The following is a 13,896-nucleotide window of genomic DNA, read 5'->3' as shown; positions in this document are numbered from 1 at the left end:
GATGGAAGGAGTGTCAGGAGACATTAGAACTGAATCTTCTTCTGTATTCCAGTAAAAATCCTGATGCATGGATATAATCTTACAAAGTGATGAAAGAAATAAGAGGAGAATGAAGGGAGACCCTGCATAATGTAAGACAGCAGTTGAAGGTAAGGAAAAATGAATAAATCAAAATTCACAGATTTCTGACTCAAACTTGAATTTTTTACTGTACTGTGGGATACTGGAGAATTAAGAGAATGAGGAATTCTTTGGAAGACAACAAGGTGAAGACATGAATTTCACTTGGGGGTTGACCTCCTGATGCCTGTCATATGTACACTGGAGGGAAAATGATTAGTTAACAGTGGAGCAGAAGACTGTATGTTACAGAGATATTCATGCCTGAGTTTGAAATGGTAATCTAAGGTATTAGAGCATGTAAGCTTTTCTTGAAATTTATATAAAATTATGATGCTAAAGCTCAAAGAAGCCAGTAGCTCTTATTTCTACCAAGGCTGAATTGGAGATTCTGTCTTCCCTGTGACTGGAAACAAAATCTCACATGAGAACCTTTGCTTCATCCTTATATACCTCTCTAGTTCTGAGATTAAAGGTGTGAGCTCTGTTTCTCTTTTTTAAAAAATTATGATGCTCTCATCCAATTTCTTCAAGAAGATCAATATACAAAATAACATAGAGCAAAGCACAAATGAACATACAACAGTTACCCAGGATGTGCAGATAGAAGGAGAGAGAAGCATTAGTCCCCTTGGTATCTCAGTAGAAATGCATAGAAATGTCTAGGAAAGAATGAAAGACAAAAACAAATTAAAGAGAAGTTGAGAAAAATCACTAATGAATAGAATTATTACAGATATTTGGAATTTGAAGTTATAATTATGATGCTGACTGCCAGATCTATTGTAGAATACTTATCCTAGATATGTGTTCATTTTTAATTGAATTTTTAGAGACCCTGATATTTTCTCATTACGATACTGGAGATGAAGAAATGATAATGAACAACCAAACTGTCATCTCTCAGTTCCTCCTCCTGGGCCTGCCCATCCCCCCAGAGCACCAGCACCTGTTCTATGCCCTGTTCCTGGCCATGTACCTCACCACTGTCCTGGGGAACCTCATCATCATCATTCTCATTTTACTGGACTCCCATCTCCACACACCCATGTACTTCTTTCTTGGCAACTTGTCCTTCTCTGACCTCTGCTTCTCCTCTGTCACAATGCCCAAGTTGCTACAGAGCATGCAGCACCAAGATTCATCCATCCCCTATGCAGGTTGTCTGACACAAATGTACTTTTTAATAGTTTTTGCAGCTATGGAGAGTTTCCTTCTTGTAGTCATGGCCTATGACCGCTATGTGGCCATCTGTTTCCCCCTGCATTACACCACCATCATGAGCCCCAAACTCTGTATGTGTCTGATGGGGCTATGCTGGGTACTGACCATGCTGTATTCCATGTTGCACACTCTACTCTTGGCTAGATTGTCATTCTGTGAGAACAGTGTGATCCCCCAGTTTTTCTGTGACATATCTGCCCTGCTCAAGTTGGCATGTTCTGACATTCATATTAATGAACTGATGATATTTATCATTGGAGGGCTTGTTACTGTTCTCCCATTCTTACTCATCGTTGTGTCCTATGTACAAATTGTCTGCTCCATACTAAATGTTTCATCCACTCGGGTTCTCCACAAGGTCTTCTCTACATGTGGCTCCCACCTGTCTGTGGTCTCACTGTTCTATGGAACAATTATTGGTCTCTACATATTTCCTTCAGCTAATAATTCAACTGTGAAGGAGACTGCCATGGCTATGATGTACACAGTGGTGACTCCCATGCTGAATCCCTTCATTTACAGCCTGAGGAACAGAGATATAAAAGAGGCCCTGATAAGAGTCTTTTGCAAGAAGAAAATCTCTTTATAATGGCAACATTGGGATTTTTTAATTTTTAAAATTTATTTAGTGAATATATTTTTATTTATTTATATTTATATTAGAAACAATCTTGCTTCACATGTCAATCCCAGCTCCCTCTCCCTTCCATCCTCCCCTGCCCCTCACCAATCCCCACAAACCCCCACTCCAAAACCCCTCCACTCACCAGGGATGATGAGCCCTCCATGGGGAATCTCCAGAGTTAGAGCCTAGGCCCTCTCCCATGTGTCCAGGCTGAGAGAGCATCCCTCCATGTGAAATGGGCTCCCAAAGTCCATTTGTACACTAGGGATAAATGCTGATCTACTACCAAAGTCCCCTGTGGCTGTATAAATCTGCACTCCCTCCTTTGAAAGAGGAGTGTTCCTCTTACTCCACATCCTCACCAGCATGAGCTGCCAATTGTGTTATTCATCTTAGCCTTTCAGAAATATAATATAGAATCTCATAGTAATTTGATTTGAATTTCCTTGATAGTTAATGGTGTTGAACATTTCTTTGTTTCTCCACCATTTGGGATTCCTTGATTGAGAATTCTGTTTAGATCTGAACTCCATTTTTAATGGGACATTTTTGGTTTTTGATGTCTAGAGTATAGTGTTCCTTGCATATTTTAGACATTGGTCCACTATCAGGTGTGAAGTTTGTGAAAAGCTTTTCCCATTCTGTAGGCTGCTGTTTTGCCCTGTTGACAGTGTCCTTTGCCTTGCAGAAGAAGCTTTTCAGTTTCATGAGCTCTCATTTATTAATGGTTGATCTTAGTGTCCATACTATTGGTGTTCTATTCAGGAAGTTGTCTCCTGTGACAATAAACTCAAGGCTATCCCATATTTTCTCATCTGTCAGATGTTAAGATCTATGATCCACTTGGATTTGAGTTTTGTGCTGGGTGATAAATATGCATCTATTTGTATTCTTCTACATACTGACATCCATGTAGACCACGTGTTGAAGATGATTTCTTTTTCTGTTATATATTTCTTGCATCGTTATCAAAAATCAGGTGTATACATATATGTGGATTTATGCTTGTGTCTTCAGTTGTAGTCTGTTGATCGACATATCTCTTTTTATGCCAATACCATGTGATTTTTGTTACTATAGCACTAAGTGCAGGTTGAAATCAGTGATGGTGATGCCTCCAGAACTTCTTTTACTGTATAGCACTGTTCTAGCTATCCTGGGTTTTTATGCTTTTCGATATGAAACTGAGTATTGTCCTTTCAAGGTCTGTAAAGATCTGTGCTGTAACTTGGATAGGGGTTGCTTTTGGTGGGATGCCCATTTTTACTATCATAATGATTATTATTTTAATTAATTTTACTATGATAATTCTATCAATCCATGAGCATGGTAGATCTTTCCATTTTGTTATATCTTCTATAGTTCATTCTCAAAGACTTGAAGCTTTTATCATACACTTACCTGTCCCTTGGACTTATAAAGGACAGGTGAGTGTCTGAGATCCTGGCAGGAAAGCCCTTCTATCTAGGTTCTATCCCACACCCCTGCCCCACCCACAGCATCCCCAGCAACCTGGCAGCAGCACCCTCTCCCATCAACCATTCCCTACCACTTCACCAGTATGCACCAGACCTCTTCCCACACCTGGAGGTACAGTGACCACCAGAGCCACAGGCCCCACCTGTGCTGATTGTAGGAAGACATGGTTAGACAACAGTGTAAGAGTACATTCAACAACCCAAAGAGCAATATGGCACCACCAGAAACCAGTGACTCAACATCAACAAGACCTGAAAACCTCATCAGAGAGGAAGCAGAAGGAAAGAAACCTTAAAATAAATTTATGAAGATGATAGTGGCCACTAAAAGAGAAATAAAAAATTCCCTTAAAGAAATGGAGAAAAAGACAAACAAAATATGGAAGAAATCAATAAATCCCTTAGAGAAAGCAAAGAAGGACAAGAAAAAAATTAACAAGTCCAAGACTTGAAAATTGAAATAGAGGCAATAAAGAACACACACCAAGGGAATTATGGAAATATAAAAGCTTTGTAAATGATCAGGAACTACAGATGCAAGCATAGCTGACAGAATGCAAGAGATGGAAAAGAGAACCTCAGGAGTTGAAGATACAATAAAGAAAATAGATTCATTGGTCAAAGAAAATGTTAAATCCAACAAAGCTTAACACAAAACATGCAGGAAATCTAGGGTACCATGAAAATACCAAGCCTAAGACTCATAGGGAGAAGAGAAGGAGAAGTCCAACTCAAATGCACATAAAATATATTCAAAAATCAAAAAAGCAATCTTTCCCCAGCTAAAGAAGGATATGCCTATGAACACAAAAGAAAGTTACAGAACACTAAATATACAGGACCAAAAAAAGTCTCCTCACCATATATTAATAAAAACACTAAATATGTAGAATCAAGAAATAATACTAACAGATGCAAAGAAAAGAGGCCAAGTAACATGTAAAGTCAGATCTATTGGAGTTACACCTCACTTCTCAATGGAAACTCTGAAAGTCAGAAGGTCTTGACTACAGACACTAGGAGACCAGAGATGCCAGTCCAGACTACTATGTGCAGCAAATGTTTGAATCTCCACAGATGGAGAAAACAAGATATTCCATTGACAAAACCAGATTTAAACAATACTTATCCACAAATCTAGCCCTACAGAAAGTATTAGAAGGAATATTCCAACCCAGGAAGTAGGCCGGAAGGAAGTTATCTGCACCCACAAAAACAGGCAATAGATAACCTCACACCAGCAATCCCCAAAGAACAGAAATACACAAACACTACAACCATCAACAACAAAACCATATGTAACAGGAATTACCAATCACTGGTCATTAATATCTCTTAATAGATGTTCTCAATTAGCCTATAAAAAGGCACACAATATCAGAATGGATAAGAATCCAAGATCCATCCTTCTGCTGCATACAATAAACACACTTCAACCTCAAATACAGACATTGCCTCAAAGTAAAGTGTTGGGAAAAGACTTTCCAATCAAATGGACCTAAGAAACAAGCAGATGTAGCTCTCCTAATATATAACAAAATATACTTCAAACTAAAATTAACCAAAAGAGATTGAAAAGGACATTTCATATTCATCACAGGAAAAATCCACCAAGATGAAGTCTCAATTCTGAACATTTACACACAAATACAGGGCAACCACATGTTTTAAAAGAAACATTACTAAAGCTTAAATCACACATCAGACCCCACACACTAATAGAGGGAGATTTCAACACCCCACTCTCACCAGTGTACAGATCTGCCAGATAGAAACTTAACAGAAAATAAGGAAACTAACAGATTTTATGACTCAAATGGACTTAATAGACACCAAAGGAACATTCCACCCAAACACAAAAGAATATATCTTCTTCTCAGCACCTCATGAAACCTTCTCTAAAACTGACCACATATTCAGTCACAAAGAAAACCTGAACAAATACAAAAAATTGGAATGCCCCCCTGCATTTTATTGGATTACCATGGTTTAAAGTTAGAATTCAACAACAATACAAACTACAGAAATCCTACAAATGCATAAAAACTGAACAATTCTCATCTGAATTAAAACTGGGTCAAGGGGGAAATAAAGAAAGAAATTATAGACTTCTTAGATTTCAAAGAAATGTGTGCACAAGACACCCAAATTTTGGGGGTCCTATGAAAAGAGGGCTAAGAGAAAAGTTCATAACACAAAGTACCTACATAAAGAATTTGGAAGCTGGGTATTGGTGGCCTTTAATCCCAACACTCGGGAGGCAGAAGCAGGCAGATCTGTGAGTTTGAGGCCAGCCTGGTCTACAGAGTGAGTTCTAGGACAACCTCCAAAGCTACACAGAGAAACCCTGTCTCGAAAAACAAACAAACAAAAAAAGAATTTGGAGAACTCACACTAGTGACTTGACAGCACACCTGAAAGCTCTAGAACAAAAAAAAAATGTAATAGAAAACAGGAAATAATCAAATTGAGGGCTGAAATTAATAAAATACAAATAAAGAAAACTATAAAAATATAAATAATAAAAGAAAGCAATAAAAGAATGAATGAAAAAAAAGAGTTGGGTTTTTCAGAAAACAAGATAAAAAACCCTTATCCAAATTACACAAAAGCCAGAGAGTGAATATCCAAATTAACAAAATCAGAACTGAAAAGGGGGAAGTAACAACAAACACTGAGGAAATCCAGAGAATCATTAGGTCATATTTCACAAATGGTGCCGGCATAACTGGATGCTGACATGAAGAACAACTCTAATAGATCCATACCTATTGCCGTGGACAAAATTCAAGTTCAAGTTCAAAGACCTCAGCATATATCCAGTTACACTGAAGCTGATAGAAGAGAAAGTGCAAAGTAGCCTTGAATGCAATACCACTTCCTAAATATAACACCAGTGGCACAGACTCTGAGAGCAACAATCAATAAATGGAGCCTCCTGAAACTGAGAAGCTTCTGAAAGGCAAAGGACACAGTCAATAAGACAAAAAGACAGTCCACAGAATTGAAAAAGTTATTCACCAACCTCACACCTGACAGGGGGCTGACCTCCAAAATATATAAAGAATTCAAGAAACTAGATGTTAAAATATCAAATAATCCAATTACAAAATGGGTTACTGTAGGGGAAGCTGTAGCCACGCCTTCTTAGGGCTTGTGTGGGCATGGTCAGAGTGACGTAGTGTGACGGCGTTTGCGCTTTCGGTTTCTCTTTGCTTCTTGCTACTGCCACGCCATCTGGCTAGGTCGCTCTGTAAGTAAGGCTTTTCCCTATTAAATACCCTTGTATTTCTACCTGACTCCGTATTGGTAATTTCCCACTATTGTTACAGATCCAAACAGAGAATTCTCAACTGAAGACTCAAATGGATAAAAGATATTTAAGGAATTGCTCAACTACCTTTGTCATCAGGGAAATAAAATTCAAAATGACTCTGAAATACCATCTTATACCTATCAGAATAGCTAAGATTAAAAACATTCTGACATCTTTGCAAACATGTACAGCCACTTTGGAAATCAGTATGGCACTTTCTCAGAAACTGAAAATCAATCTACCTTAAGACCCAGCAATACCATATTTGGGCATATACCCAAAAGATGCTCAACCCATACTACGAGGACACTTTCTCAACTATGTTCAAAGCAGCATTATTTATAAGAGGCAGAACCTGGAAGAAATCTAGATGCCCCTCAACTGAAGAATAGATAAACAAACTGTGGTACATTTACACAGTGGATTATTACTCAGTGGTTGAAAAAATGACATCATGAAACTTGCAGTCAAATGGAGGGGACTAGAAAAAAATCATCCTGAGTGAGACAACACAGACTCAGAAAGACAAACATAGTATGTATTCAATAGTAAGTGAATATTAGATGTGAAGCAAAGGATAACCAGGCTACAATCCACAGCCCTAAAGAAGCTAGGCAACAAGTAGGACTCTAATATAGATGCATGGACTGCCTAGCGAAGTGGAAATAGATGAGATCTCCTTGGTAAACTGGGAGCTGGGGTGGAGTGGAGAGTTTGTGGGACAACAACATGAGGGATTGGGATGGTAGAGTTGGGGGAAGGATGGAGAGGGAGAGTAATGAAAGTGTTCTAATAAAGGGAGCCATTGTGAGGTTAGGGAGAAACCTGCTGCTAGAGAAATGCCCAGGAATTCACAAGGATGACCCCAGCTGAGACTCCTAGCAATAGTAGAGGGGGCAACTGAACTGGCCTTCTGTAATCAGATTGGTGAATACCCTAATTGTCATCATAGAACCTTCACCTAGTCACTGATGGAAGCATATACAGAGATTCACAACCAAGCACTGGGAAGAGCTCTGGGAGCCCAGTCCAGTAGAAGTAAGAGGGATTTTATAAGCAAGTGGGTCAAGATCATGACACAGAAACACACAGAGATAGCTGACCCAAGATTCTGGGAGCTCACCGACTCTAGACTGACAGCCAGGGACCCTTAATGGGACCGACCTTGGCCATCGGCATGTGGTGAACAGTTATGTAGCTTGGTCTGTTTGTGGTGCCCCTAGCAGCAGGACCAGGATCTGGCACATGAGCTGGTCCTTTGGAACCCATTCCCTTATGGTGGGATGCCATGCTCAACCTTAATGCAGGGAGGGAGGAGCTTAATCCTGCCTCAACTTGATATGCCAGGCTGTGTTGACTCCTAATGGGAGGCCTTAACCTTTCTGATGAGTGCATATGGGGGGAAGGAAGTGGGGGAAGGAATGGGAGGAGAGGGGTAAGGGGAAACTGTGGGTGGTATGTAAATTAATTTTTTTAAAAAAAATGAAAATCTGATAGAATTCTGCACTAAAACCATTTGACCCTAGGTATTTTTTTTGATTGGAGATTTTAATGAATGCTTCTATTTCTTTAGGGGTTATAGGTGTATTTAAATTGCTTACCTTTTCTTGATTTAGTTTGGTAAGTGATATTTATCCAGAAAATTATCCATTTCCTTTAAATTTTCCAATTTTGTGGAGTATAGGCTTTTAACAAAGTCTTTCATTTGCTTTGCAAAAATCCTTATGCAGAAATTTTATACTACTTGAAAATACGTGGTTCAATCACTTTCATATCACATGAGTGATTACATGCTATAGTGTGCAGTAAGTTAGTTTGCTTTTCTTGATCCATTCATTCCCTTACTTCTGCCAATGAATTATGGTGTAAAATCTGTTCCTGTACTCTAGACTCCATTGACTTCCTCATCTTCAACACTAGATCCTCTATGTCTTGCTGGTGTTCTACAAGTCTGTCCACTGCATGTCCTCATGTAAGGCTCTGTGAGCATTTCAATATCAACACACACAACTTGAACACTATGCTTCATCACATCTTATTTTTGTTCTTTCATGTTTTGATTTATGACATAAGCTCCTACCCAATTAGCTGAGCATCCACTTTTCAAAGTCAGTAACTATTCCCAAAAGTGGATAATGACTTTTATATTGTGCCCTTTTCTACTGAATATCTTTCCTGAAATAAAATTATCTATGTGATTACAAATGTCACAACAGTTCTTGTCATTGAAACTGAAATCTCAGTTGCATAGTACAGCATAATTATTAGTGACAAAGGAGAATACTGACATATCAATTGCTTTCCTCTAACAAGAAAAACCTAATTTTCAGACATGTAATAAAGTACATAATACAAACGAAAACTGGAATAAGGCCTTAATTTCACATTAGAGTAAAAGACAATCTCTTCAACAAATGGTACTGGAACATAAGATATCTCCAGTAAAAGAAAGAGAACTGGAACATTCTTTCTCACCATGCGTGAAGTCAATGTATTTCATAAAATTCCATTGATCAATAGAATGAAATTGAAGATGCACATATAAGTCTATACTCATGGACACCTTATTTATTACTAGGAAGTCAAAAATACACAGTGGAGAGAAGACAGCATCTTCAACAATCCTCAAGGCACAGGCATCATTTGAAAAATAGGATGAAAAGATTATAAAAGTCACAGGTGATGGGTGACTCCAAAGTAATGATGTTCTCCAGACACAACAGAACAGATATCTGAATAAACTCACAGAGACTATGGCAGTACACACAGAGCCTGGACATATTTCATAAGATATATGTAGCTCCTTTACATTATCCAGTCATCATTTGGTGGAGATCTTTGTAGTTACATTTCCTAGCTATTGTGAATAGAGCATCAATAAACATGGATAGGCATGTACCTCTCTAGTAAGACACAGAATTATTTGGGTATATGGTATAACTGGTTTAGATAATAGATAAGTTTTCTAACTTTTTGAGGCATGGTGATACTAATTTCCATAATGGCTACACCAGTTTTCATTCCCCTTTTCTCACATTTTCACCAGCATTTATTATCATTCACTTTCTTTATTAATTTATTTCTATATTCCAATCCCAGTTACCCCCCCTCCATTCCTCCCACTTCCTCCATTCCTCGTCCTCCCATCTGCTCCATGGAGAAGGTAAGGTCTCCTATAGGAAGTCTACTAATTCTGTCCCATCATCTTGTTGAGGCAGGACCAAGACACCTCTCCACCCCACACCTGTGTCTAGGCTGGGCATGGTATCTCTCCATATAGAATGGGATTGACTAAGTCAGTTTGTACATTAGTGTTAGTTAGGTCTTGGAACAACTGCCAGTGGCCTCACATATTGTCCCGGTCGCATCATTGTCACCTATATTAAGGGAGTCTAGTTTGGTCTTATGCATATCCCCCATTCCTCAGAACTGAGTCAGTGATCTCTTACTAGCTCAGGTCAACTGATTCTGTGGGTTTCCCCATCATATCATTCACTTTATTAATCTTAGCAATTCTGCCTGGGGTAAGATTAAATGGCAGAAAAAATTGATTTTAATTTTTCTGACTTCTAAGAGTGTTTAATAGTTCTTTAAAGCCATCTGACACCTTATTTAAGAACCCTCAAAAGCTGAGGTGAGCAGAAGCAGACATCCTCACCCATTAGGCAGAGCTTGGGGGATCCTGCAGACAATATCGAGAATAATTTAAGGAGACATGGGTCCAGGACACCAGGAGAACACAGCCCAGAGATCAACTAGCAGGTATCATAGGGGCTCACAGATACTTAAGAGGCAATTATTGAACTGGAACAAAGATATAATTGTGTATGGGGTAGTAGAAGCTTATGATCAATGGAAAACATGATTGCTATACAAAAGTAAAACAAGTAATGCTGTGTCCCTTCCTGGGGCATTCTCTGAGAAATAGTATATTTGCATGTCAAAAAGTAAATGTTAGCATGACCTATATTGGCCCAATTAACATAAGAATAATGGAGATGCAGATTCCCTCAAAAGGAAAACTTGATTATGACACAACATCACAAATTTCATCCAACTGATTATTACCATGTACAATAAAGGATTAGTGTAAAACAGAATTATAGATCTCAGCTATTGCTTCAAAATTACAGGAGCATAGACTTTGGCATTATTCTATAATATAACAACTGGAAAGGTAGCTTGGAAGATGGTGGTGATAGGTGACATTAAAATTTTTCTTAAGCTAAGAGGTCAAAAGTCATATAAGTAATAGGCATGTGTGCTTCACTTTTTCTTAACAATTAAACATGATGTAGGGACATGCAATTTTCATACATTCTTATCCTTAATATATATTAGTAGGAAAAGAAAGTGGGGTCATAGAAGTCTAACCTATGCTATCTATGCAGAAACATACCCATTCCTCAAAGGGCTTGTTTACATGGAGTTACAATATATCCACAGAGTGCCAAGTGGCAATCTTGAAAATGGGGTCTTCTCTACATCTATGTGACAGTTGTGTACCTTGGTCTTACTGTGAAATGCTTAACAGTGGAAGCTGGGGATGTCTCTGACTCTTTTTTAGTGGCTTTTGGGAACCCATTCATCATACTAAGCTGTCTTGTCCAACCTTCATACAAGGGAAGACTTAAGTCTTCCTGAAACTTGATATGCCATTTTAGTTGATATACATGGGATGCCTGCCCTCTCCTGAACAGAAATGGAAGAGGGTAGATGGGAGGAAAGAGGGGAGGGGCATGGACTGGAGGAGAAGAGGGAGGAAAAACTGTGGCCAGTAAGTAAAATAAATTAATTATTTTATGAAAAAGAAAAGGGTGTGTCTTTAACAACCACTTACAAGAAAATTTATATTCTAAGAAATATTATGTTATGTCATTTAACATATACTTTCTGGTTACTTTTAGCAACTGTTGAAACTCTCTGCATCACCACACAAAGAACAGAAACCACCAAACAGTCAGTTAATATCTGATCATGAGTTTCTCTCCTACTTCACTTTCCCCTAAAGTGTAGTCACATGTGATCAATGGCTATTATCAGTCACCTCAGTGGGACCCTGAGGGAACTGGTCTTTTAGAGGTCATGGAAAATTACTGCTTTTAATGAGTTACTGCAGACCTGGACTCCTGTGGGACACAGAGTGTCTTATGTAGGGATGCATAGCAGGGGAAGGGTTTGAAATGTGTGTAGACACTGGAGAGGACTGCAGACCTGGTGACTTCCTGTGCCCATAGTGAATAAGAAGAGGAGGATCTTTTATCAGGATATAAAAATCACCCTTGGCCATCCAGAGTTATCAGGGGAATGAGCCATTCACTTGCTGTTCTTCCAACTTGAGAATATTTTATTTTTCTTCCCAATCACATACTCTCAGGTTAGTTTTTTCAGATATAAAATATTCATCATTACCATCTCTCTGACTCATTTAGAAGTATTTGTTTTGTGATCACCATGATAAATATCCTAGTATCTATGAGGTGCTTTACAATACTCATTCTTAAATTTTTCTCCCAAATCATCATTTTGAGTTAATAACAGGTCTAGGAAATTGATTTCCATTCTATAGTTTACTTTGGATTTTGTGGGGAGAGACTCACTCTGTCCCATGTTGTCCTCAAACTTATGGTGATTTCTAGCCTGAGTCTCACAAGTGTTGGGACATAGGTCTGCACTACTACACAGGGATCAGTTTTCTAGTTCATTGGTTTGTAAATATTTCTCTCTTTTCTTCTGTTCCTCTATGCATGTCTTTGTCGCTCTCTCTGTCTCTCTATATTTGTCTGTCTCTGTCTCTGTCAATGTAGAAGTCAGAGGACATCAGGCATCTGTGAACTCACATTTCACAATACACAATGCCTTATAGTTTGCCATGGCATACACCAGGCTACCTTGCCTGCATTCTTTCAGGGACTCTCTTATCTTAACCTCTCATATTCCATTGCAATACTGGAGTTACAGACACAAACTACTACACCTGGCCTGTTATTCCCAAGGGAAGCAGAATTTGGAAAACTGGGTTATGGTTTTCCCTACAAGTGTCATCACTCCATAATACTGAAACATGATTCTAAAGTACACATCAATGAATGCACCTGCATTAAATACACATCAGCAGAGTGAAGGTACCTTCTGTGTGGCTTTGTTGAGTGGTAGACATACTAGCCAAGTATTATACACTTGAGCTACATTCATAGCCTCATATGTCTCTTAATGCCACTCCCTTGCCTTCTTCACCAGCTTAAAGCATGCTGAAGTTGTTCTTTAGTCAAAACTATTTAGAGGAAAACAGAACAGAAAGGGCAATTCATTTTAAGGATGCAGCTTAGACATTGTTGGTAACTGAGGGTCTAATATCTACAGAGCCAGACTCTAGAGTCTTTAAGAAGAGTAGAGGCTGCAGTCTTGAGTCCAGAGCAGTATAGAGACAGAATTTATCTTCAGAAGCCTGCACATTTGCTTGTGTATCCATCAACTTGCTTCATGAGGCTTGTCATATTATGAAGAGTGATTTGCTAGGTCTACTGACGTCAACATTCATAATATTGAGAATGTCTTCCTAATAGCATTACAAAAAGGTATTTCTAAAAACTTGTTATCAGAGGATGTCAGTTTGGAGGTCTGGCAATCTATGGAGCCTCTGGTAGTGGACGACGGAGCCCACTCACATAGAGGGATACTCTCTCAGCATAGACACACTGGGGAGGGTCTAGAATCTGATCCAAATGACATGACAGATTTTGTAGATCCCCATGGAAGGCTTCACCCTTGGGGAGCAGAAAGGGATTGGGATAGGGGGTAGATGGGGATGAGGAAAGGAGGGGAGGGAGAGGGAACTAAGACTGACATGTAAAAGAAGTTTGTTTCTAATTTAGAATTGGTCTAATTTAATTATAAAAATAAAAACATATAAAACTTGTTATCAGGGACTAAGAAACTATCCCTCAATTGATGCTATGTATATAGGAGAGAGAACCCAAGATAACTTTTGCATGTATGAACATACCTTGTGCTTCTTTTTGTGTTTTCAGTAATTTATAAAATGATCATCATGTTTATTTTCTTAATCAATATTAGTGACAGGCTCTGTGGCATGTTTAGTCAACAGAATTGCTGAAAACAATCATACCCTC

The 13,896-nt window shown here is 38.6% G+C and overlaps 1 protein-coding gene across 1 annotated transcript; it reads left to right on the top strand.

Moving 5' to 3' along the window:
- Nucleotides 1-994: 994 nt before the first annotated feature.
- Nucleotides 995-1,933, top strand: LOC100765565 (olfactory receptor 1468). The gene has a single exon (XM_027426164.1). The coding sequence runs from the start codon at nt 995-997 to the stop codon at nt 1,931-1,933; it is 939 nt and encodes a 312-aa protein (XP_027281965.1).
- Nucleotides 1,934-13,896: the final 11,963 nt, after the last annotated feature.

Source organism: Cricetulus griseus, chromosome 7 (assembly GCF_003668045.3).
Source record: "Cricetulus griseus strain 17A/GY chromosome 7, alternate assembly CriGri-PICRH-1.0, whole genome shotgun sequence".
Taxonomy (NCBI): Eukaryota; Metazoa; Chordata; class Mammalia; order Rodentia; family Cricetidae; genus Cricetulus; species Cricetulus griseus.
This window is presented reverse-complemented; position numbering and strand designations above follow the sequence as displayed.

Bases quoted from the DNA above. Each gene is read 5' to 3' on its own strand.
- LOC100765565 (XM_027426164.1), top strand. From the start codon at position 995: ATGATAATGAACAACCAAACTGTCATCTCTCAGTTCCTCCTCCTGGGC.